This window comes from Lonchura striata, chromosome 10 (assembly GCF_050655825.1).
Source record: "Lonchura striata isolate lonStrDom1 chromosome 10, ASM5065582v1, whole genome shotgun sequence".
Taxonomy (NCBI): domain Eukaryota; kingdom Metazoa; phylum Chordata; class Aves; order Passeriformes; family Estrildidae; genus Lonchura; species Lonchura striata.
In genome coordinates this window covers 6,600,530-6,625,939 of record NC_140712.1, presented here as the reverse complement: position 1 = coordinate 6,625,939, position 25,410 = coordinate 6,600,530, and the positions used below count along the sequence as shown (strand labels likewise).

The window sequence follows — 25,410 nt, the reverse complement described above, 5'->3', positions numbered from 1 at the left end:
AAAAGGAGGCGTGAGATCCTATAAAAACAACGGGGCCATCCCAGGGCAGAATCCAGCGGGAAAGGGGAAAATCCAAATCCCATAAAACTCCCCGTTGGTCCAGGAGTCGGATTTCACTCCGGAGCTTCCAAGAATTCCTTGGAATAAACAACAGCAGGGAGGGAAAAAAATTCTGAAAGGATGGAAAACTTTTCCTTGGCCAGCCCGGGGTGGTTTTCCTTTTTTTTTTTTTTTTTGGGGTTGTTTGTTTGTTAGGAATTGTTTTAAGGGATGGGGGAGAAGTTTTTTCCGAGCTCTCCCGGCTTTTTTTTTTTGGGGTCCCCCCGGGAATTACATCAGCGGGAATGGGGCAGGAAATGAGCTCCAACGGAATGACGTGATCCCTCCCGGGAAGGCAGGCCCAGAAACAAGGAGGCATTGTTCTCCTTCCCAGGGAAAAACGGGGAAAAATGGGGAAAAACGGGGGGAAATGGGGAAAAATTGGGGGGGAAATGGGGAAAAATTGGGGGAAACAGGGAAAATGGTGGGGGGGGAAGGGGAAAACCAGGGGGAAATAGGGAAAAATGGGGGGGAATGGGGGAAAATGGGGATAAAAGAGGTAAAAGAAAGATAAAATAGAGAAAACCAGGGAAAACCAGGGAAAAAATGGGGAAAAACAGGTGAAAATGGGGAAAATGGGAAAAAGGGAGAGAAGGGGGAAAGACAGGAGGAAATGGGAAAAACAGGTAAAAACTGGGGGAAATGGGGAAAAATGGGAAGAAATGGGGGAAAAATTGAAGAAATGGGGAAAAATGGGTGGAAAATGGGGAAAACCAGGGAAAAACGTGGCTCCAGTACCTGTGGTCAGGGATGTCCCTGTCCCCAGTCCCAGGGGATGTCCCTGTCCTCAGTCCCTGTTCCCAGGGATGTCCCCAGGGATGTCCCTGTTTTCTGGGATCTGATCCTGGCTGTCCCCAGACCCTGTCCCAGCCCCTGTTCCCAATCCCGATCCCATTTCCCAGATCTGATCCCAGATTTCCCAATCCTGATCCCATTTCCTGACAGGTCTCCCTGACCTGACCCCGGATTTCCCCGATCCTGTTTCCTGGCAAATCTCCTGGTCCTGATCCCGATTTCCCCAATCCCAATCCCGTTTCCCGCAGGTCTCCCTGACCTGATCCCAGATTTCCCCAATCCCGATCCCAATCACATTTCCCAGCAGCTCTCCCAGATCTGATCCCAGATTTCCCCAGTCCTGATCCCGATCCTGTTTCCTGGCAAATCTCCTGGTCCTGATCCTGATTTCCCCAATCCCAATCCCGTTTCCCGCAGGTCTCCCAAATCTGATCCCAATTTCCCCAATCCTGATCCCATTTCCTGCACGTCTCCCGGGTCTGATCCCGATTTCCCCGATCCCGTTTCCCGCAGGTCTCCCGGGTCTGATCCCGATTTCCCCGATCCCGTTTCCCGCAGGTCTCCCAGATCTGATCCCAATTTCCCCGATCCCGTTTCCCGCAGGTCTCCCAGATCTGATCCCAATTTCCCCGATCCCGTTTCCCGCAGGTCTCCCGGGTCTGATCCCGATTTCCCCGATCCCGTTTCCCGCAGGTCTCCCGGGTCTGATCCCGATTTCCCCGATCCCGTTTCCCGCAGGTCTCCCGGGTCTGATCCCGATTTCCCCAATCCCGTTTCCCGCAGGTCTCCCGGGTCTGATCCCGATTTCCCCGATCCCGTTTCCCGCAGGTCTCCCAGATCTGATCCCGATATCCTCAATCCCCTTTCCCTCAGGTCTCCCAAATTTGATTCCATTTTCCCCAATCCCATTTCCCGCAGGTCTCCCAAATCTGATCCCGATTTCCCGGATCCCGTTTCCTGCAGGTCTCCCGGGTCTGATCCCGATTTCCCCGATCCCGTTTCCCGCAGGTCTCCCGGGTCTGATCCCGATTTCCCCGATCCCGTTTCCCGCAGGTCTCCCGGGTCTGATCCCGATTTCCCCGATCCCGTTTCCCGCAGGTCTCCCGGGTCTGATCCCGATTTCCCCGATCCCGTTTCCCGCAGGTCTCCCGGGTCTGATCCCGATTTCCCCGATCCCGTTTCCCGCAGGTCTCCCGGGTCTGATCCCGATTTCCCCGATCCCGTTTCCCGCAGGTCTCCCAGATCTGATCCCGATTTCCCCGATCCCGTTTCCCGCAGGTCTCCCAGATCTGATCCCAATTTCCCCGATCCCGTTTCCCGCAGGTCTCCCAAATCTGATTCCATTTTCCCCAATCCCGTTTCCTGCAGGTCTCCCGGGTCTGATCCCGATTTCCCCGATCCCGTTTCCCGCAGGTCTCCCGGGTCTGATCCTGATTTCCCCGATCCTGTTTCCCGCAGGTCTCCCGGGTCTGATCCCGATTTCCCCGATCCCGTTTCCCGCAGGTCTCCCGGGTCTGATCCCGATTTCCCCGATCCCGTTTCCCGCAGGTCTCCCGGATCTGGTGCCGGACCCCAGCTACGTGCAGGCCTCGACGTACGTGCAGAGAGCGCATCTGTACGCGCTGCGCTGCGCCGCCGAGGAGCGCTGCCTGGCCAGGTGGGACCTGCGGGATTCGGGATTCGGGATTCGGGATTTGGGATTTGGGATTTGGGGTATGGGATTTGTGATTTGGGATTTGGGATTTGGGGTTTGGGATTTGGGATCACCTGTAAGCACTGTGCTGTGCCGCCGAGGAGTGCTGCCTGGCCAGGTGGGACATGCAGGATTTGGGATTTGGGATTTGGGATTTGGGGTACTGAAATTGGGATTTGGGATTTGGGGTATGGGATATGGAATATGAGGAAAGGAAAGGAAAAAGGAAAGGAAAGGAAAGGAAAGGAAAGGAAAGGAAAGGAAAGGAAAGGAAAGGAAAGGAAAGGAAAGGAAAGGAAAGGAAAGGAAAGGAAAGGAAAGGAAAGGAAAGGAAAGGAAAGGAAAGGAAAGGAAAGGAAAGGAAAGGAAAGGAAAGGAAAGGAAAGGAAAGGAAAGGAAAGGAAAGGAAAGGAAAGGAAAGGAAAGGAAAGGAAAGGAAAGGAAAGGAAAGGAAAGGAAAGATGGAAGAGGAAAAGGAAGAGGAAAAGGAAAAGGAAAAGGAAAAGGAAAAGGAAAAGGAAAAGGAAAAGGAAAAGGAAATATGGAAGTGGAAAAGGAAAAGGAAATATGGAAGTGGAAAAGGAAATATGGAAGAGGAAAAGGAAAAGGAAGAGGAAAAGGAAGAGGAAGAGGAAGAGGGAAAGGAAAAGGCTCTGGGACCCAGCCCACCCTTTCCCCTCCCCATGCCTTCCTTTCCCACGGGAGGAAATTCCCTGGGAAATGGGAATTCCTCCCGAAGGGCGGGGCCAGCTGTGCCAGCGGTGCCAGCGGTGCCAGCTGTGCCAGCGGTGCCAGCTGTGCCAGCGGTGCCAGCGGTGCCAGCGGTGCCAGCGGTGGCAGCTGTCCCCGTCCCCGTCCCCAGCACGGCGTACGCGGCCGAGGCCACCGACTACGACGTGCGGGTGCTGCTGCGCTTCCCGCAGCGCGTCAAGAACCAGGGCACGGCCGACTTCCTGCCCAGCCAGCCCCGCCACCGCTGGCAGTGGCACAGCTGCCACCAGTGAGTGTCCCCAGCTGTCCCCAACCTCACCCAGCCCCCGGTGGCAGCTCCAAGCGGCACTTCAGCGCTTGGTGGCTTCGCTTTAGGACCTTGGTGTCACCTTCTTTGGGTTTTTTTGGTCCCCAAAGCCGCTGTGATGGTGGCAGTGGCACTGCTGCCACCTGTGAGTGTCCCCAGGTGTCCCCAGCCCTGGGTGGCAGCTCCGGGGCTTTGGTGGCAGTTTGGTGACCTTTCCCCGTTTGGTGGCTTCACTTTGGGTTCTTTATAAAGGGGAATTGTGCTTCAGCTCTTTGTCCCCAAAGCCACCATCCGTGATGGTGGTGCCACCTATGAGTGTCCCCAGGTGTCCCCAACCTCAATCCAACCCTTGGTGGCAGCTCTGGGGCTTTGGTGGCAGTTTGGTGACATTTCCCCATTTGGTGGCTTCGTTTTGGGGTCTTCCTTCAGCTCTTTGTCCCCAAAGCCACCACGCTCCCAGAGTTAATGTCCCCAAAGCCACTGCGGTGGTGACAGTGGCACAGCTGCCACCATGGAGTGTCCCCAGCCTTGTCCCTTCCAGCTGGTGACAGTTCTGAGCCATTTCCGTGGAATTTCCCCTTTTTGTGTCATTTTTGGCGTTTTGCTGGGGTTGCTGTCACCTTCCTTGTCCCCAAAGCCACCGTGCCCTGCAGTCGATGTCCCCTCTGCCACGGTGACTGTCCCCAGGGCAGGAGCTGCCACCTGCTGTGCCCAGCACTGATGTCCCCTCCCTGCCCACACAGCCCCTAAAGGCTGGGGACATCCCCACTGGGACACAGCCCGAGTGTCCCCTGAGTGTCCCTTGGGTGTCCCCTGAGTGTCCCCTGAGTGTCCCTTGGATGTCCCCTGAGTCTCCCCTCAGTGTCCCTTGGATGTCCCTTGGGTGTCCCTTGGATGTTCCCTGAGTGTCCCTTGGGTGTCCCCTGAGTGTCTCCTGAGTGTCCCTTGGGTGTCCCCTGAGTCTCCCCTGAGTCTCCCCTCAGTGTCCCTTGGATGTCCCCTGAGTGTCCCCTTGAATGTCCCCTGAGTGTCTCCTGAGTGTCCCCATCACTGTCCTCTGATTGTCCCTTGGATGTCCCTTGGGTGTCCCCTGAGTGTCCCTTGGATGTCCCCTGAGTGTCCCCATCATTGTCCCCTGAGTGTCCCCTTGAATGTCCCCTGAGTGTCCCTTGATTGTCCCAATTGTCCTCTGAATGTCCCCAAAGTGTCGCCATGGTGTCCCCACTGTCCCCAGCCTGTCCCCTTGGTGTCCCTACGGCGTGTCCTGAGTGTCCCCTGAATGTCCCCAGAAATTCCCCTGCTTGTCCCCTGGCTGTCCCCATGACTGTCCCCCTGTTATCACCTGAGTGTCCCCTCACTGTCCCCTTGAGTGTCCCCTGATTGTCCTCGGAATGTCCCAAAAGTGTCCCCAGAGTGTCCCTTGGTGTCCCCATGGTGTCCCCACTGTTCCAAACCTGCCCACATCGTGTCCCCATGCTGTCCCCTGGTGTCCCCATGCTGTCCCCATGCTGTCCCCTGGTGTCCCCACGGTGTCCCCCTGGTGTCCCCAGGCACTACCACAGCATGGCCGAGTTCAGCCACTACGACCTGCTGGATGTCACCTCGGGCCGCCGGGTGGCCGAGGGACACAAGGCCAGCTTCTGCCTGGAGGACACCACCTGCGACTTCGGCCACCTCAAGCGCTACGCCTGCACCGCCCACACCCAGGTGACACCAAAGGGATGATGGCCTTTGTCACTTCTGTCACTTTTTGTCCCCTTTTGTCTTTTTATTTTGTCCCTTTCTGTACCTTTCTATCTCTTTTTGTCCCTTTTTGTCACTTTTTGCCCATTTCTGTCCCTTTTTGTCTCTTTTGTCCCCATTGGTGGCACTGCACCTGCACTGCCCACACCCAGGTGACACCTTGGGGGCAATGGCCTTTGTCACTTCTGTCACTTCTATCACTTTTTGTCCCTTTTGTCCCTTTCTTTTGTCTCTTTCTGTCCCTTTCTATCTCTTTTTGTCCCTTTTTGTCACTTTTTATCCATTTTTGTCCCTTTTTATCCCTTTTGTCCCCATTTATGGCACGGCACCTGCACTGCCCCCACCCAGGTGACACCTGGGGACAATGGCCTTTGTCACTTCTGCCATTTCTGTCACTTTTTGTCCCTTCCTCAGCTCTTTTTGCTCACTTTGTCCCATTTTTGTCCCTTTCCCCCCCATTTTCCCCCATTTCCCCCCATTTTTGAAAATTTTCCCCCATTTTTGCCCGATTTCCCCGTTTCTCACCCCAATTCCAGGGGCTGTCCCCGGGCTGTTACGACACGTACAACGCCGACATCGACTGCCAGTGGATCGACATCACCGACGTCCCCCCGGGGAACTACATCCTCAAGGTGGGACACTGGGGACATTGGGGACATCGGGGACATCGAGGACATTGGGGACACTGGGGACACTGGGGACATTGGGGGGATTGGGGGAATCGGGGACATTGGGGACATCGAGGACATCGAGGACATCAAGGACATTGGGGACATTGGGGGAATCGGGGACATTGGGGACACTGGGGACATTGGGGGGATTGGGGACACTGAAGACATCGGGGACATTGGGGGGGTTGGGGACATCGAGGACATTGGGGACATTGGGGACATTGGGGACATTTGGGGACATCGAGGACATTGGGGACATTTGGGACATTTGGGACATTGGAGACATTGGAGACACTGGGGGAATCGGGGACATTGGGGACACTGAAGACATCGGGGACATTGGGGACATCGGGGACATCGGGGACATTGGGGACACTGGGGACATTGGGGGGATTGGGGACACTGAAGACATCGGGGACATCGAGGACATTGGGGACATTGGGGACATTGGGGACATTGGGGACACTGGGGACATTGGGGACATCGAGGACATTGGGGACATCGGGGACACTGAGGACATTTGGGACATTTGGGGACATTTAGGACATTTGGGGACTTTGAGGATATTGGGGACATTGGAAACATTTGGGGCAGGGGGGACATTGAGGACATTTGGGGATATTTAGGGACATTTGGGACATTGGGGACATTTGGGCACACCTGGGACATTGGGGGGACATTGGGGACGTTTGGGGGATTGGGGACATCGGGGACACTGGGGACATTGGGGACACTGGGGGGATTTGGGATATTGGTGATATTGAGGACACTGAGAAAATTTGGGGACATCGGGGACACTGAGGACATTTGGGACATTTGGGGACATTTGGGACATTTGGGGACTTTGAGGATATTGGGGACATTGGAAACATTTGGAGCAGAGGGTACATTGAGGACATTTGGGGATATTTAGGGACATTTGGGACATTGGGGACATTTGGGCACACTGAGGACCTTTGGGGACATTTGGGGACACTGGGAACATTGGGGACATTAGGGACATTTGGGACAATGGGGGATTGAAGACATTTGGGGACATTTGGGATATTGGGGGGACATTGGTGACATTTGGGGGATTTGGGACATTTAGGGGGGATTGGGGACATTTGGGGGGACTGGGAACATTGGAGACCTTGGGGACATTGGGAACATTTGGGGACATTGGGGACACTGAGGACCCTGGGGACAGTGAGGACATTTGGGGCATTGGGGACTTTATGGGGATTTGGACATTTGGGGACATTTGGGGACATTTTGGGGTGGACAATCCCAGTTCCGGGTTTTCCCGCCCCGGCCGTTTTTTCCAGGGGATTTTCCGTCTTTTTTTCCATTTTTCCTTCTGGGCTTTTGGGGTTTTTTATTCTTATTTTTTGGGATTTTCGCTGTTGTCTTGATTTTTTGGGATATTTTGTTTCTTTTTTGGGTTTCCCCCCCCCTGATTTTCCCATTTCCTCTTAACTTTTGGGATTTTTTTGTTCAATTTTTTTGAGCTTTCCCCCCTAATTTTCCCATTTCCCAATTGATTTTTTGGGAATATTTTGTGGGATTTTTCCCCCTGATTTTCCCATTTCCCTGTTAACTTTTGGGATATTTTTTTGTTTAATTTTTTGGGATTTTTTTCCCTCTGATTTTCCCATTTTTCCCTCTTGATTTTTAGGATTTTGTTGTTTAATTTTTCGGGATTTTTTCCCCCCCTGATTTTCCCATTTCCCTCTTAACTTTTGGGATTTTTGGGGATTTTTTTTTTCCCTGCTGATTTTTTTTTGGGGATTTTGCCTTTTTGGGGTTCCCCAGGTGCAGGTGAACCCCAAATATTTGGTGCTGGAGTCGGATTTCACCAACAACGTCGTGCGCTGCCACATCCACTACAGCGGGCGCTTCGCCACCGCCTCCAACTGCCGCATCGCCCAGTACGGCCCCAAAACCGCCCCAAAATCACCCCAAACTGCCCCAAAACTGCCCCAAAACCAACCCAAAACCGCCCCCAAAACTGCCCCAAAACCGCCCCAAAATGGCCCCAAAACCGCCACAAAACCGCCCCAAAATCACCCCAAAACCGCCCCAAAACCAACCCAAAACCGCCCAAAACCGCCCCAAAACTGCCCCAAAATCACCCCAAACCGCCCCAAAACTGCCCCAAAATCGCCCCAAAACTGCCCCAAAACTGGCCCAAAATCGCCCCAAAACCGCCCCCAAAACTGCCCTAAAATCGCCCAAAAACTGCCCCAAAACTGCCCCAAAATCGCCCCAAAACAGCCACAAAACCAACCCAAAACCGCCCCCAAAACTGCCCCAAAACCGCCCCCAAAACCGCCCCCAAAACCGCCCCCAAAATCGCCCCCAAAACTGCCCCCAAAACTGCCCCCAAAACTGCCCCAAAACTGCCCCGAAACCGCCCCAAAACCGCCCCAAAACTGCCCCAAAATTGCCCCAACCCCAAAAATCCCTGATCCCAAAATCTCTGATCCTAAAATCCCTGACCCTAAAAAACCCCGACCCCAAAACTGCCCCAAAATGGCCCCAAAACCGCCCCAAAAATCCCTGATCCCAAAATCCCTGATTCCCAAAAAACCCCCATTGTTCCACTTTCCCAACTTTCCCCCTTTTTCCTCTTTCCCTGTTTTTTTTCCCTGCTTTTTTTCCCCCAGATTTCTCCTTTTTCCCCCACTTTTTGCATTTTCCCACTTCTTTTCCCTTTTTGTCCCAAACTTTCCCACTTTTTCCTGCTTTTTTCCCACTTTTTCCGCTTTTTTCTGGGGGTGTTTTTGGGGGTGAAGGTCAGGGAAAAAAATCAGGATTTGGGGTTTTCCAAATTTCCCACGGTATTTTCTGGGATTTGGGGCGGGATTTGGGATTTTCCCCATTTCCCACAGAATTTTCCGGGATTTCTCCATTTGGGGTTGGATTTTTCCTCCTTTTCCATGGAATTTTCTGGGATTTGGGGTGGGATTTGGGATTTTCCCCATTTCCCACAGAATTTTATGGAATTTGAGGCAAGAATTGGAATTTTGCTCTTTTTCCATGGAATTTTCCAGGATTTGCCCATTTGGGTTTGGTTTTTTCCTCCTTTTCCACAGAATTTTATGGGATTTGGGATTTCCCTCCTTTCTCATGGAATCTTCTGGAACTTGGGGCAGGATTTGGGATTTCCCTCCTTTTCCATGGAATTTTCTGGGATTTGGGGTGGGAATTGGGGTTTTGCTCATTTTCCATGGAATTTTCTGGGATTTGGGGCAAGAATTGGGATTTTTCCCATTTCCCAGGGAATTTTCGGGGATTTTCCCGCAGATCCTGACGGCAGCCGGATCCCAGGAACGTCGCCCGTGCCCTTTCCCGGGATGTTCCCGAGGTGGCCCCGCTGCGTTCCCAAAATTCCTTTTCCCAATAAAAAGCGGGGAGGCCACGAGGACTCTTTGGAATCTTTTTTATCCCGAATTTTCCCGTTTTTCCTGTTTTTTCCCCCGTTTCCCGACGGAATCCAAGACTGGAATCAAAGCAGGGACCCCAAAATGCTCCAGAAAATCCTTGTGATCCTACAAACCCTCGGGGATTTTTGGGAACGTTCCCAAAGTGGGGAAGGAAACAGCTCTGGGAATTTGGGGAGGGAAATCCCATAATTTTTTTTTTTTAGGGAATTTTTCTGCTTTCCCGCCTTTAATAAAGCCGGAGAGAGCGGAAATTGGGATTTGGGAATTTTTGGGCTGGGAATGGGGTCGGGAATGGGGGACATTGGGATTGGGATTGGGGACATTGGGATTGGGAACACTGGGATTGGGGACAGTGAGATGGGAATGGGGATGTTGGGAATGGGAATGGGGACGTTGGGAAGGGGGACAGTGAGAATGGGGACACTGGGATTGGGACATTGGGAATGGGGACGTTGGGAATGGGAATGGGGACATTGGGATGGGAATGGGGACATTGGGAATGGGATTGGGGACACTGGGAATGGGAAAGGAGACACTGGGATTGGGGACATTGGGAATAGGGACACTGGGACAGGAATGGGGACAGTGGGATGGAATGGGGACACTGGGATTGGGATTGGGGACATTGGGACTGGGGACACATGGACAGGAATGGGGACATCGGAAATGGAGGCACCGGGATTGGAAATATTGGGATTGGAATGGGGACACTGGATTAGGAATGGGGACACTGGGATGGGAATGGAGACACTGGGATTGGGATTGGGGACATTGGGACTGGGGACAGTGGGAATGGGATTGGGACACTGGGATTAGTGACATCGGGATGGGACTGGGGACATTGGGAATGGGGACACTGGGATTGGGATTGGGGACATTGGGACTGGGGACAGTGGGAATGGGATTGGGACACTGGGATTAGTGACATCGGGATGGGACTGGGGACATTGGGAATGGGGACACTGGGATTGGGATTGGGGACAGTGGGAATGGGACGGGGACAGTGGGAAAGGGACGTTGGAGTTGGGGACATTGGAATGGGATTGGGGACATTGGATTAGGAATGGGGACACTAGGAATGGGGACAACTGGGATGGGATTGGGGACACTGGGACTGGGGACATTGGGAATGGGATGGGGACTTTGGGATTGGGGACTGTGGGAATGGAATTTGGGACATGGGAATGAGAATGGGGACACTGGGAACAGGAAAGGGGACACTGGGATTGGGGACACTGGGAATAAGGACACTGGGATGGGAATGGGGACACTGGATTAGGAGTGGGGACACTGGGAACGGGGGATTGGGGACATTGGGAATGGGGACACTGGGAATGGGATTGGGACATTGGGACTGGGGACAGTGGGAATGGGAATAGGGACACTGGGATTGGTGACATCGGGATGGGATTGGGGACATTGGGAATGGGGACAGTGGGAATGGGAATAGGGACACTGGGATTGGTGGCATCGGGATGGGATTGGGGACATTGGGAATGGGGACAGTGGGACAGGAATGGGGACAGAGGGACGGAATGGGGACATTGGGAATGGGGACACCGGGGTTGGAGACATTGGGATTGGAATGGGGACAGTGGGATTGGGATGGGGACACTGGGAACAGGGGACTGGGGACATTGGGAATGGGGACACTGGGAATGGGGACACTGGGAATGGGAATAGGGACATTGGGACTGGGGACAGTGGGAATGGGAATAGGGACACTGGGATTGGTGACATCAGGATGGGAATGGGGACAGTGGAACAGGAATGGGGACACTGGGATTGGGACTGGGGACATTAGGATGGGGACACTGGGAGTTGGGATACTGGGAAGGGAATGGGGACACTGGGATTGGGGACATTGGGATTGGGGACATCGGGATAGGAATGGGGACACTGGGACAGGATTGGGGACACTGGGACGGGGCTGGTCACCCTCCCTGCCCCATTCCCAGGATTCCCCCCTCAGAGTGGCCCCTTGGACACCGCGGGTCCTTGTGGGATTTGTTGGGAATTCCATTGATCCTTGTGGGATTTATTGGGGTTTCCATTGATCCTTGTGGGATTTATTGGGATTTGCGTCAGTCATTCTGGGATTTTTGGGATTTCCATCAATCCTTGTGGGATTTATTGGGATTTCCATTGATCCTTGTGGGATTTCCATCGATCCTTGAGGGATTTTTCAGGATTTCCATCAATCCTTGTGGGATTTGTTGGGATTTCCATCGATCATTCTGGGATTTGTTGGGATTTCCATCAATCCCTGAGGGATTTGTTGGGATTTCCATCAATCCTTCTGGGATTTCCATCAATCCCTGTGGGGTTTCCGTTGGTCCTTGTGGGATTTGTTGGGATTTCCATCTCTCATTCTGGGTTTTTTTGGGATTTCCATTGCTCATTCTGGATTTTTTGGGATTTCCATCTCTCATTTGGGGTTTTTTTGGGATTTCCATCGCTCACTCTGGATTTTTTGGGATTTCCATTGCTCATTCTGGGTTTTTTTGGGATTTCCATCGCTCATTCGGGGTTTTTTGGGATTTCCGTCAGCCGTTCCGGGGTTTATCGGGATTTCCATCGATCCTCGTGGGAATTTCCGGGATTGCCGTGGCTCGTTCCGGGCTTTATCGGGAATTGCGGCGCCTGAGGCCGATGGCCAGCGCGGCTCCGGCCGCGGCCACGGTGGCCACGGCGCAGGCCAGCGCTGTCCCCAGGGCCAGCGGTGTCACCGCGCCTGCCAAGGGACACCGAGTGACACGGGGGGAGCGGGGATTGGCACCCGGTGCCACCCAGTGCCACCCAGTGCCACCCAGTGTCACCCAGTGTCACACAGTGTCACACAGTGTCACTGGTGTCAGTCTGTGTCACCGCGTGTCACCCAGTGTCACCCAGTGTCACCCTGTGTCACAGAGCATCACCCGGTGTCACCCAGTGTCACCCAGTGTCACCCAGTGTCACCCAGTGTCACCCAGCGTCACTGGTCAGGTGCCACCCAGTGCCACCCGGTGCCACCCTGTGTCACCCAGTGTCACTCGGTGTCACCCAGCGTCACCCGGTGCCACCCAGTGCCACCCAGTGTCACACAGTGTCACACAGTGTCACTGGTGTCAGTCTGTGTCACCGCGTGTCACCCAGTGTCACCCAGTGTCACAGAGCATCACCCGGTGTCACCCAGTGTCACCCTGTGTCACCCAGTGTCACCCAGTGTCACCCAGTGTCACCCAGCGTCACTGGTCAGGTGCCACCCAGTGCCACCCGGTGCCAGCCTGTGTCACCCAGTGTCACTTGGTGTCACCCAGCATCACCCAGTGTCACCCTGTGTCACCCAGTGTCACACAGTGTCACACAGTGTCACTGGTGTCAGTCTGTGTCACCGGGTGTCACCCAGCGTCACTGGTGTCAGTCTGTGTCACCCGGTGTCACCCGGTGTCACCCAGTGTCACACAGTACACCTTGTGTCACCCAGTGTCACCCGGTGTCACCCGATGCCACCCAGCATCACCCAATACACCCAGTGCCACCCTGTGTCACCCAGTACACCCTGTGTTGTCGGTGTCACCCAGCGTCACCCAGTGTCACTCTGTGTCACCCAGTGCCACCCAGTGTCACCCAGTGCCACCGTGTGTCACCCAATGTCACCGGTGTCACCGGTGTCACTCACCCTGGTGGCCCTCGGGGCGCTGGCCTTGCTGGGCACTCGAGAGCAGCACGGGACCGATGACAACGTCGGCTTCAGAGGTGGCACCTGGGGACAGCGGGGACAGGGAGGGACATGGGGACAGTGGGGAGGCATCACCCCACCCCTCCTGTCCCCATGATGTCCCCATGTCCCACTGTCCCCATGTCCCACTGTCCCCATGATGTCCCCATGATGTCCTCCCATCCCCCTGTCACCATGTCCTCCTGTCCCCATGACCCCCTGTTCCCCTGTCCCCATGTCCCCATGATGTCCCCATGATGTTCCCATGATGTTCCCATGATGTTCCCATGATGTTCCCATGATGTTCCCATGTCCTCCTGTCCCCATGTCCCCCCTATCCCCATGTCCCCCTGTCCCCATGATGTTCCCACGACATCCCCATGATGTCCCCATGATGTCCTCCCATCCCCCTGTCACCATGTCCTCCTGTCCCCATGACTCCCTGTTCCCCTGTCCCCATGATGTCCCCATGATGTTCCCATGATGTCCCCATGATGTTCCCCCATCCCTGGTACCCCCAGTGTCCCCGGCTGTCCCCCGGCTGTCCCCTCACCGTGCCCGTCGTCCCTGCGGTGGCGGTGGCCGTCCCAGGGCTGCGGTGGCCGCTGGCCGCAGTTGCCCCGCTCGCAGCAGCTGCAGATGTCCCTTGTCCCCTCCACGGGCGCCCAGCTGCACGGGGAGGTGACACCATCAGCCACGGCCACTGGGCTGGGCAGGTGACACCGGGGAGGTGACACCATGGAGGTGACACCAGGGAGGTGCCACCAGGGACGTGCCATGGGGGAGGTGACACTGGGCAGATGCCACGCAGAGATGACACTATGGAGGTGACACCATGGAGGTGCCATGAGGAAGGTGACACTGTGGGGGTGCCATGGGGAGGTGCCATGGGGAGGTGACACTGGGGATGTGACACCACAAAGGTACCATGGGGGAGGTGACACTGGGGAGGTGACATGGGGAGGTGCCACCATGGACGTGACATCATGGATGTGCCATGGGGGAGGTGACACTGGGGAGGTGACACCATGGAGGTGACACCATGGAGGTGACACCATGGAGGTGACACCAGGGATGTGCTGTGGGGGAGGAGACACTGGGGAAGTGGCATGGGGAGGTGACACTGGGGAGGTGCCACCAGAGAGATGACACGGGTGCCACCATGGAGATGACACGGGTGCCACCAGGGAGGTGACATGGGTGCCACCAGGGAGGTGACACAGGTGCCAGCAGGGAGGTGACACGGGTGCCACCAGGGAGATGACACGGGTGCCACCAGGGAGGTGACACGGGTGCCAGCGCAGAGGTGACACGGGTGCCAGCGCGGAGGTGACAGGGGTGCCATCAGGGAGATGACATGGGTGCCACCAGGGAGATGACATGGGTGCCACAGGGAGATGACACGGGTGCCACCAGGGAGATGACACGGGTGCCAGCGGGGAGGTGACACGGGTGCCACCAGGGAGATGACACAGGTGCCACCAGGGAGATGACACAGGTGCCACCGGGGAGGTGCCACGGGTGCCACCAGGGAGGTGACATGGGTGCCACCAGGGAGATGACACAGGTGCCACCAGGGAGATGACACGGGTGCCACCAGGGAGGTGACACGGGTGCCACCAGGGAGGTGCCACTCACGCGTTGCGCGCCTTGCTGAAGGAGCAGGCCTTGTTGAGCGCGTCGGGGCTCTGCTCGGCCGGCGTCACCTTCAGGTGGCACGTGATGTAGATCTGCACCAGGGGACACTGCTGGGGACACCGCGGGGCCACCGGCGGGGCCCGCGGACGGCGGTTGTCCCCGCGGTGTCCCCGCGGTGTCCCCGGGGCGTTACCAGGCTGCGGGGGTCCCCGGCGAAGCGGAAGGCGTCGATCTGGAAGCGCAGCACGTCCTGCCGCGGCCGCGGGGTGACGAAGGCCGAGCTGGTGGCATCCGAGCGCCCGTCCACCAGGCAGCTGTGGGGACAGCGGGGTGTCACCGCGGGGACAGCGGGGTGTCACCGCAGGGACAGTGCAGTCACACCACGGGGACAGCGTGGTCACCGACATGGGGACAGCGTGGTCACAGACACGGGGACAGCGGGGTGTCACCACGAGGACAGTGCAGTCACACCACGGGGACAGCGCAGTCATAGACACGGGGACAGCACGGTCACAGACATGGGGACAGCGTGGTCACAGACATGGGGACAGCATGGTCACAGACACGGGGACAGCGGGGTGTCACCATGGGGACAGTGCGGTCACAGACATGGGGACAGCGGGGTGTCACCGTGGGGACAGTGTGGTCACAGACATGGGGACAGTGGGGTGTCACCGTGGGGACAGAGTGGTCACAGAAACAGGGACAGCACGGTCACACCTCAGGGACAGGGGGTCACAGCCATGGGGGACAGGGTCACACCACAGGGACAGGGTCACAGCCATGGGGACAAAGGGGTCACACCATGGGGACAGTGGGGTGTCACCTCGGGGACAGCGCAGTCACACCAAGGGGACAGTGGGGTCACAGACACGGGGACAGGGTCACAACCTGGGGACAGTGGGGTCACAGCCATGGGGAGAGCAGGGTCACATCAAGGGGACAGCGGGGTCACAGTCATGGGGACAGAGTCACAGACATGGGGACAGGGTCACACCTTGGGGACAGGGTCACACCACAAGGACAGGGTCACACCACGGGGACAGGGTCACACCACGGGGACAGCGGGGTCTCAGACACACAGAGGGTGGGGTCACAGCCCCGGCTGGCACCGCTGTGTCCCCAAGTGTCCCCAGGCCACCCGGGGAAGTGACAAGGGCTCAGCACCGCCTGGCTGTCCCCAGACCCCAAAATGTCCTCAAATGTCCCCAAAATGTCCCCAAAATGTCTCTAGCTCTCTCATTGAAGTCGATGATGGTGCAGTGAGATGTGACCACCCTGTGGGTGTCCCCCAGACCCCAAATTACCCTTCAACATTCTCAAATGTCCCCAAATGTCCCCAGATGTCCCTAAATGTCCCCAAACGTCCCCAAACATTCTCAAACATCCCCAAACATCTCCAGATGTCCCCAATCATCCCCAGACGTCCCCAAATGTTTCCAGATGTCCCCAAACACCTCAAATGTCCCAAACATCCCCAAATGTCCCCAAACATTTCCAGATGTCCCCAACCACCCCCAGATGACCCCAAACATCCCCAAATTTCCCCAAACATCCCCAAACATCCCCAGATGTCCCCAAATGTCCCTAAACACCCCCAGATGTCCCCAGCTGTCCCCAGATGTCCCCAGCTGTGCCCAGCACATCCATTGAAGTCAATGATGGCACAGTGGGGCGGGATGAGCTGCCACCCTCCCCGTGACCCCAGATGTCCCCAGCTGTCCTCAAATATCCAGAGATGTCTCAAGATGTCCCCAACCATCCCCAGATGTCCCAAAACAAACATCCCCAAATTATCCCCAGCTGTCCCCACTGTCCCCACTGTCCCCACTGTCCCCGCTGTCCCCGGTGTCCCCGGTGTCCCCGCTGTCCCCACTGTCCCCACTGTCCCCGGTGTCCCCGGTGTCCCCGGTGTCCCCACTGTCCCCGCTGTCCCCAGTGTCCCCGGTGTCCCCGGTGTCCCCAGTGTCCCCGCTGTCCCCACGCGCGCACCCGTTGAAGTCGATGATGGCGTAGTGGGGCTCGCTGCGGGCGCCGGGGCGCAGCGTGGCCACGCAGGAGTCCACGAAGAGGCGCAGCGGGACGTGGCTGTGGGCGCCCACCTCGGCCTGCAGGTTCAGCACGTCCCCCAGGCGGAACGCCGACAGGTCCCGCTCCGAGCTCCAGTCCTCTGGAAAAGGGATGGGAATGAGGGAATCCCAAAAAATCCCAATCCAGGTTCCAATCCTCTGGAAAAGGGATGGGAATGGGGGGATCCCAAAAAATCCCAATCCAGGTTCCAATCCTCTGGAAAACCTCACGGGATCAACCCCAAAGCCACCCCAAAAGGATAAAAGGGATGGGAAAGGGAGGAATCCCAAAAAATCCCACTCCATGTTCCAATCCTCTGGAAAAACCCCGTGGAAAAGGGATGGGAATGGGAAAATCCCAAAAAATCCCAATCCAGGTTCCAATCCTCTGGAAAAACCCACGGGAAAAGGGATGGGAATGGGAAAATCCCAAAATATCCCGCTCCGAGCTCCAGTCCTCTGGAAAAAGGGATGGGAATGGGGGAATCCCAAAAAATCCCAATCCATGTTCCAATCCTCTGGAAAACCCTGAGGGAGAAGGGATGGCAATGGGGGGATCCCAAAAAATCCTGCTTCATGTTCCAATCCTATGGAAGGCCCAATGGGAAAAGGGATGGGAATGGGGGAATCCCAAAAAATCCCAATCCAGGTTCCAATCATCTGGAAAACCTCACGGGATCAACCCCAAAGCCACACCAAAAGGATAAAAGGGATGGGAATGAGGGAATCCCAAAAAATCCCAATCCAGGTTCCAGTCCTCTGGAAAATCAAATGGGATCAGCCCCAAAATGATCCCAAAGCAGGAAAAGGGGTGGGAAAGGGAGGAATCCCAAAAAATCCTGCTCCGAGCTCCAGTCCTATGGAAATCCAATGGGATCAAAGCCAAAGTGATCCCAAAATGGGAAAACAGGTGGGAAAGGGATGGGAATGGGATCAAAAAGGGGGAAAAGGGGATGGAGAAATGGGGGAAAGGGGAGAAAGGAGAAAAGGGATGGAAAGGGATGGGAAAGGGATGGGAAAGGGCTGGAAAAATGGAAAGGCCTGGAAAAGGAGTGAAAGGCCTGGAAAAGTCTGGAAAGGGCTGGAAAAGGAGGGAAAGGGGATGGAAAAGGAGGGAAAGGGTAGGAAAAGGAGGGAAAGGGGATGGAAAAGGAGGGAAAGGGCTGGAAAAGGACGAAAAGGGCAGCAAAAGGTCTGGGAAAGGGGCTGGAAAAGGAGGAAAAGGGCAGGAAAAAGTGTGGAAAAGGCCTGGAAAAGGAGGAAAAGGGGATGGAAAAGGAGGAAAAGGGGATGGAAAAGTCGGGCAAGGTCTGGAAAAGATCTGGAAAAGGTCTGGAAAAGTCTGGAAAGGTCTGGAAAAGTCTGGCAAGGTCTGGAAAAGGAGGGAAAGGGCTGGAAAAGGAGGGAAAGGGCTGGAAAAGTTGGAAAAGGGCTGGAAAAGTCTGGAAAGGGCTGGAAAAGTCGGGAAAGGTCTGGAAAAGTCAGGAAAGGTCTGGAGAAGCCGGGAAAGGGCTGGAAAAGTCTGGAAAGGGCTGGAAAAGTCGGGAAAGGTCTGGAAAAGTATGGAAAGGTCTGGAAAAGGAGGGAAAGGTCTGGAAAAGTCTGGAAAGGTCTGGAGAAGCCGGGCAAGGTCTGGAAAAGTCTGGAAAGGGCTGGAGAAGCCGGGCAAGGTCTGGAAAAGTCGGGAAAGGTCTGGAGAAGCCGGGCAAGGTCTGGAGAAGTCGGGAAAGGGCTGGAGAAGCTGGGCAAGGTCTGGAGAAGTCGGGAAAGGTCTGGAGAAGCCGGGCAAGGTCTGGAAAAGTCGGGAAAGGGCTGGAGAAGCCGGGCAAGGTCTGGAGAAGCCGGGAAAGGTCTGGAAAATTCGGGAAAGGTCTGGAGAAGCCGGGCAAGGTCTGGAGAAGCCGGGCAAGGTCTGGAGAAGCCGGGCAAGGTCTGGAAAAGTCGGGAAAGGTCTGGAGAAGCCGGGCAAGGTCTGGAGAAGTCGGGAAAGGGCTGGAGAAGCTGGGCAAGGTCTGGAGAAGTCGGGAAAGGTCTGGAGAAGCCGGGCAAGGTCTGGAGAAGCCGGGAAAGGTCTGGAAAATTCGGGAAAGGTCTGGAGAAGCCGGGCAAGGTCTGGAGAAGCCGGGCAAGGTCTGGAAGCCGGGCAAGGTCTGGAAGCCGGGCAGGGGGGGCGCACCGTTCATGAGGCGCAGGGAGAAGAGCAGCTTCTCCTGGGACACCAGCGCCGAGTTGAAGGGAGCCCAGGTGGGACGGATGGAGCCGCTGGAGACGTTCTCCCGCCTGGAACGGGAGCGGGAACGGGATCGGGAATGGGATCGGGAATGGGAATGGGACACTGGGAATGGGAATGGGACACTGGGAATGGGAATGGGAATGGGACACAGGGAACGGGAATGGGACACTGGGAATGGGACACTGGGAATGGGATCGGGAACGGGATCGGGAATGGGAACGGGAATGGGATCGGGAATGGGAATGGGACACTGGGAATGGGAACAGGAATGGGATCGGGAACGGGACACTGGGAATGGGACACTGGGAATGGGAATGGGACACTGGGAACGGGATCGGGACTGGGACACTGGGAATGGGACACTGGGAATGGGACACTGGGAATGGGACACTGGGAATGGGAATGGGACACTGGGAATGGGAACGGGAATGGGACACTGGGAATGGGACACTGGGAATGGGACACTGGGAATGGGATCGGGAATGGGATCGGGAATGGGACACTGGGAACGGGAGCGGGAATGGGACACTGGGAATGGGACACTGGGAATGGGACACTGGGAATGGGACACTGGGAATGGGAATGGGACACTGGGAATGGGATCGGGAATGGGACATTGGGAATGGGATCGGGAATGGGACACTGGGAACGGGAGCGGGAATGGGACACTGGGAACGGGAGCGGGAATGGGACACTGGGAACGGGATCGGGAATGGGATCGGGAATGGGACACTGGGAATGGGATCGGGAATGGGAATGGGACACTGGGAATGGGAATGGGACACTGGGAATGGGACACTGGGAATGGGAACGGGAGCGGGAATGGGACACTGGGAATGGGAATGGGACACTGGGAATGGGACACTGGGAATGGGAACGGGAGCGGGAATGGGACACTGGGAATGGGAACGGGAATGGGACACAGGGAACGGGAATGGGACACTGGGAATGGGACACTGGGAATGGGACACTGGGAATGGGACACTGGGAATGGGACACTGGGAATGGGATCAGGAACGAGACATTGGGAACGGGATCGGGAATGGGAGCGGGAATGGGATCGGGAACGGGAGCGGGAATGGGAGCGGGAATGGGATTGGGAATGGGACACTGGGAATGGGATTGGGAATGGGATTGAGAATGGGATTGGGAATGGGAATGGGAATGGGAATGGGAATGGGACACTGGGAATGGGATCGGGAACGGGATCAGGAATGGGATCGGGAATGGGACACTGGGAACAGGATCGGGAACGGGATCGGGAATGGGATCGGGAATGGGACACTGGGAATGGGACACTGGAGATGTTATCCTGCCTGGAACAGGGAACAGAATCGGGAATGGGATTGGGAATGGGATCAGGAACGAGATTGGGAATTGGATCGGGAATGGGACTGGGAATGGGATCAAGAACAGGACACTGGGAATGGGACACTGGAGACATTGTCCTGCCTGGAAAAGGGAATGGGATCAGGAATGGGATCAGGAATGGGATTGGGAATAGCATTGGGAATGGGACACTGGGATGGGGACATTGGGACAGGAATAGGGACACGGGGAACATGGGATGGGATCTGGGATGGGAATGGGATTTCTGGGAATGCTGGGAAAGCGGGATGGGATTTGGGATGGGAATGGGATTTCTGGGAATGCTGGGAAAGTGGGATGGGATTTGGGATGGGAATGGGATTTCTGGGAATGCTGGGAAAGCGGGATGGGATTTGGGATGGGAATGGGATTACCAGGAATAGCAGGAAGGGATCCCAGGATGGAAACGGCATTCCTGGGAATGCCAGGATGTGGGATAGGATCCCGGGATGGGAATGTGATTCCTGGGAACGCCAGGATGGGAAAGGGATTCCCGGGAATGACAGGAAGGGATCCTGGGATGGGATCCCTGGGAATGCCGGGAACGCGGGGTGGGATCCCAGGATGGGAAAGGGATTCCCGGGAATGACAGGAAGGGATCCTGGGATGAGATTCCTGGGAATGCCGGGAACGCGGGCCGGGATCCGGGAAAACCTGGGATAGTGGCACTCGATGGGAATGACGGCCGGGTCGCTGCGCACGATGGCCGGGTTGCTGCCGGGGCTGGGGTCGTAGCTCAGCAGCGTCCGGTAGATCAGGGAATCCGGAGTGACCTGGGAATAAAACCCGGGAATTCTGGGGGGAAAGGATCCGCAGGGCTGAGAGGGAATTGGAGAGAATCTGGGAATAAAACCCGGGAATTCTGGGGGGAAAGGATCCGCAGGGCTGAGAGGGAATTGGAGAGAATCTGGGAATGAAACCCGGGAATTCTGGGGGGAAAGGATCCGCAGGGCTGAGTGACAGGGAATTGGAGAGAATCTGGGAATGAAATCTGGGAATTCCGGGGGAAAGGGATCCTCAGTGCCGAGAGGGAAGGAGGGAATCTGGGAATGAAACCCGGGAATTCTGGGGGGAAAGGATCCGCAGTGCCGAGAGGGAAGGAGGGAATCTGGGAATAAAACCCGGGAATTCTGGGGGGAAAGGATCCGCAGGGCTGAAAGGGAATTGGAGAGAATCTGGGAATAAAACCCGGGAATGCCGGGGGAAAGGATCCGCAGGGCTGAGAGGGAAGGAGGGAATCTGGGAATGAAACCTGGGAATTCTGGGGGGAAAGGATCCGCAGGGCTGAAAGGGAATTGGAGAGAATCTGGGAATGAAACCCGGGAATTCTGGGGGGAAAGGATCCGCAGTGCCGAGAGGGAAGGAGGGAATCTGGGAATGAAACCCGGGAATTCTGGGGGGAAAGGATCCACAGGGCTGAGAGGGAATTGGAGAGAATCTGGGAATGAAACCCGGGAATTCTGGGGGGAAAGGATCCGCAGGGCTGAGAGGGAATTGGAAAGAATCTGGGAATAAAACCCGGGAATTCTGGGGGAAAGGATCCACAGGGCTGAGAGGGAATGAGGGAATCTGGGAATAAAACCCGGGAATTCCGGGGGGAAAGGATCCACAGGGCTGAGAGGGAATTGGAGAGAATCTGGGAATGAAACCCGGGAATTCTGGGGGGAAAGGATCCGCAGGGCTGAGAGGGAAGGAGGGAATCTGGGAATGAAACCTGGGAATTCTGGGGGGAAAGGATCCGCAGGGCTGAGAGGGAATTGGAAAGAATCTGGGAATAAAACCCGGGAATTCTGGGGGAAAGGATCCACAGGGCTGAGAGGGAATGAGGGAATCTGGGAATAAAACCCGGGAATTCCGGGGGGAAAGGATCCACAGGGCTGAGAGGGAATTGGAGAGAATCTGGGAATGAAACCCGGGAATTCTGGGGGGAAAGGATCCGCAGGGCTGAGAGGGAATTGGAGAGAATCTGGGAATAAAACCCGGGAATTCTGGGGGGAAAGGATCCGCAGGGCTGAGAGGGAAGGAGGGAATCTGGGAATGAAACCTGGGAATTCTGGGAGGAAAGGATCCGCAGGGCTGAGTGACAGGGAATTGGAGGGAATCAGGAAATCTGGGAATGAAATCTGGGAATGAAATCTGGGAATGAAATCTGGGAATTCCAGGGGAAAAGGGTTCCTCAGTGCCGAGAGGGAATGGGAGGGAATGAGGGAATCTGGGAATAAAAACCAGGAATTCCAGGGAAAAGGGTTCCTCAGGGCTGAGAGGGAATTGGAGGGAATAAGGGAATCTGGGAATGAAATCTGGGAATTCCAGGGGAAAAGGGATCCTCAGTGCCGAGAGGGAATGGGAGAGAATCTGGGAATAAAACCCGGGAATTCTGGGGGGAAAGGATCCGCAGGGCTGAGAGGGAATTGGAGGGAATGAGGGAATAAAACCCGGGAATTCCAGGGAAAAGGGATCCTCAGGGCTGAATGAGAGGTAATTGGAAGGAATGAAGGAATCTGGGAATGAAATCTGGGAATTCCAGGGGAAAAGGGTTCCTCAGTGCCAAGAGGAATGGGAGGGAATGAGGGAATCTGGGAATGAAATCTGGGAATTCCAGGGGAAAAGGGTTCCTCAGTGCCGAGAGGGAATTGGAGAGAATAAGGGAACGAAAATCAGGAATTCTGTGAGTCTCTGGTCAGGGATATCAGCAGGGTGAGCGCGAATTCCAAGAAATTGGGGAATTCGGGGTGATTTGGGAATAAAAGCAGGGAATTCCGTGGGAGAGGCCACCCTTCATCCCAGCAGCACCACTGGGCTGGCAGGGAATGCTGGGGGAATCCATGGAAATGGAGGAAAAGGGATGGAAAAGGGGGAAAAAGGGATGGAAATGGGGGAAAAGGGATGGAAAAGGGATGGAAAAGGGGTGGAAAAGGGGAAAAGGGATGGAAATGGGGGAAAAGGGATGGAAAAGGGGGAAAAGGGATGGAAAAGGGGAAAAGGGATGGAAAAGGGGGAAATGGGGTGGGAAAATCTCAGTTTTCAGGGAGATGAATTAAACCACAGGGAAAAGGGGCTTTTCCCAAAGGAATGGGAAAAGCTGCAGGAAAATCACTCAAATTCCCAGGAAATCCCAATTCTCCTTGCCCGGGAAGAATCCCGTAAAACCGGGAACAGGCGCGGCCCCGGAGCCGCTCCCGGTGGGAATTGCGGGATCGGGACAGGATTTACCCGGATCACCCTGAAAACCTGGGAATTGCACGGACCCGGGAACGGTCCCGGTGGGAATTCCCGTGGGAATCCCGGTGGGAATCCCGGGATCGGGGCGGGACTCAAACTCGGGAATCCGCTCGAGCCCGGGAGCCGCTCCCGGTGGGAATTCACGTGGGAATCCCGGGATGGAAAGGGGACCCACCTGGATCTCCCTTAAATCTGGAATTTGCACGGACCCGGGAGCCGCTCCCGGTGGGAATTCCGGGATCGGGGCGGAATCCCGGGACGGGAACGGAACTCACCTGCATCACCCTCAAAATTTGGGATTTTCACGGTCCCGGGAGCGTCTCCCGGCGGGAATTCCGGGATTGGGGTGGAATCCCGGGATGGGAACGGGACTCACCTGGATCTCCCTTAAATCTGGGATTTGCACGGACCCGGGAGCCGCTCCCGGTGGGAATTCCGGTGGGAATCCCGGGATGGGAACGGGACTCACCTGGATCTCCCTTAAATCTGGGATTTGCACGGAGCCGGGAGCCGCTCCCGGTGGGAATTCCCGTGGGAATCCCGGGATGGGAACGGGACTCAGACACGGGAATCTGCACACCCGGGAGCCGCTCCCGGTGGAAATCCCGGTGGGAATCCCGGGACGGGAACGGAACTCACCTGCATCACCCTCAAAATTTGGGATTTTCACGGTCCCGGGAGCCGCTCCCGGCGGGAATTCCGGGATTGGGGTGGAATCCCGGGATGGGAACGGAACTCACCTGGATCTCCCTTAAATCTGGGATTTGCACGGAGCCGGGAGCGTCTCCCGGTGGGAATCCCGGGGTTGGAGCTGAATCCCGGGATGGGAACGGGACTCACCTGCATCACCCTCAAACCTTGGGATTTTCACGGTCCCGGGAGCGTCTCCCGGTGGGAATCCCGGGATCGGGATAGGGACTCGGGAATCCGCCCGCTCCCGGGAGCGGCTCCCGGTGGGAATCGCGGTGGGAATCCCGGGATGGGAACGGAACTCACCTGGATCTCCCTTAAATCTGGGATTTGCACGGAGCCGGGAGCGGCTCCCGGCGGGAATCCCGGGATCGGGGGGGAATCCCGGGATGGGAACGGAGCTCACCTGGATCTCCCTTAAATCTGGGATTTTCACGGTCCCGGGAGCGGCTCCCGGCGGGAATTCCCGTGGGAATCCCGGGATGGGAACGGAACTCACCTGGATCTCCCCCGACACAGCGGGAGCCGCTCCCGGTGGGAATTCCGGGATCGGGGCGGAATCCCGGGATGGGAACGGGACTCACCTGCATCACCCTCAAAATTTGGGATTTTCACGGAGCCGGGAGCCGCTCCCGGCGGGAATCCCGGTGGGACGGAGCGGCGGGGCTCACCTGGACGGTGCTGCCGCACTCGTGCAGGCCGGCGCTGAAGGTGACGGTTTTTTGGGATGGATCCAGGCGGGAATGGCCGCAGGCGGCGGGGCCCAGGCGGAGCTCGGCGGCGCTGACCAAGCGGCCGTTCCCGAACAGGTCCCGGTGCACGGTGACCTCCAGCCGCGCCTCCCGGCAGCGCACCTCCACCGGGGCCCGGGAATGGGAATGGGAATGGGAATGGGAATGGGAATGGGAATGCTCCTCGCGCCATTCCCAAGCGTTGGAATCGCTCCTTGCCGGAGGAGCCGCGGCGCACAGCAGCGCCAGGAGGAGGACGAGGAGGATTTGGCAGCGCATCCCGCAGGGAAAATCCTTGGAATTGCCAGCGCG

General features: G+C 56.4%; 2 protein-coding genes across 7 annotated transcripts in view; one reads left to right on the top strand and one right to left on the bottom strand.

Annotated features, from left to right (window-relative positions):
* Positions 1 to 9,550, top strand: part of LOXL1 (lysyl oxidase like 1) — a 14,473-nt gene extending 4,923 nt beyond the window's left edge. The window contains exons 2-7 of one of the 5 annotated variants that reach the window (XM_085588547.1): positions 2,398 to 2,551; positions 3,450 to 3,587; positions 5,156 to 5,312; positions 5,885 to 5,980; positions 7,814 to 7,929; positions 9,283 to 9,550. In XM_085588547.1, the coding sequence (XP_085444673.1) occupies positions 2,398 to 2,551; positions 3,450 to 3,587; positions 5,156 to 5,312; positions 5,885 to 5,980; positions 7,814 to 7,929; positions 9,283 to 9,550 (929 nt within the window). The remainder of the gene's footprint in view (positions 1 to 2,397; positions 2,552 to 3,449; positions 3,588 to 5,155; positions 5,313 to 5,884; positions 5,981 to 7,813; positions 7,930 to 9,282) is intronic. The other 4 variants (XM_085588548.1, XM_085588550.1, XM_077785802.2 and 1 more) reach the window with 4 other exon arrangements.
* Positions 9,430 to 25,410, bottom strand: LOC110482658 (zona pellucida sperm-binding protein 3-like). 2 transcript variants are annotated; one of them, XR_014957576.1, is made up of 10 exons: positions 25,039 to 25,410; positions 21,110 to 21,228; positions 19,031 to 19,134; positions 16,778 to 16,955; positions 14,979 to 15,099; positions 14,786 to 14,877; positions 13,701 to 13,816; positions 13,109 to 13,192; positions 11,993 to 12,181; positions 9,430 to 11,962 (listed from the first exon to the last, which is right to left on the bottom strand). XR_014957576.1 is itself a non-coding variant. In XM_077786004.2 (9 exons), the coding sequence occupies exons 1-9, from the start codon at positions 25,375 to 25,377 to the stop codon at positions 12,072 to 12,074; spliced, it is 1,263 nt and encodes a 420-aa protein (XP_077642130.2). In that variant the 5' UTR covers positions 25,378 to 25,408; the 3' UTR covers positions 9,430 to 12,071. The 2 variants fall into 2 exon arrangements, 1 of the variants encoding a protein (XP_077642130.2); XM_077786004.2 differs by having other exon boundaries at positions 9,430 to 12,181; positions 25,039 to 25,408.

What these genes read in the sequence shown, in the direction of transcription:
- LOC110482658 (XM_077786004.2), bottom strand. Translation starts at nt 25,377, where the DNA reads ATGCGCTGCCAAATCCTCCTCGTCCTCCTCCTGGCGCTGCTGTGCGCC. An exon ending in ATCGAGTGCCACTATCCCAG is followed by an intron (nt 19,135 to 21,109) that starts GTTTTCCCGGAT and finishes CTCCCGTTCCAG; the next exon opens with GCGGGAGAACGTCTCCAGCG. An exon ending in TTCAGCAAGGCGCGCAACGC is followed by an intron (nt 13,817 to 14,785) that starts GTGAGTGGCACC and finishes CTCCCCGTGCAG; the next exon opens with CTGGGCGCCCGTGGAGGGGA.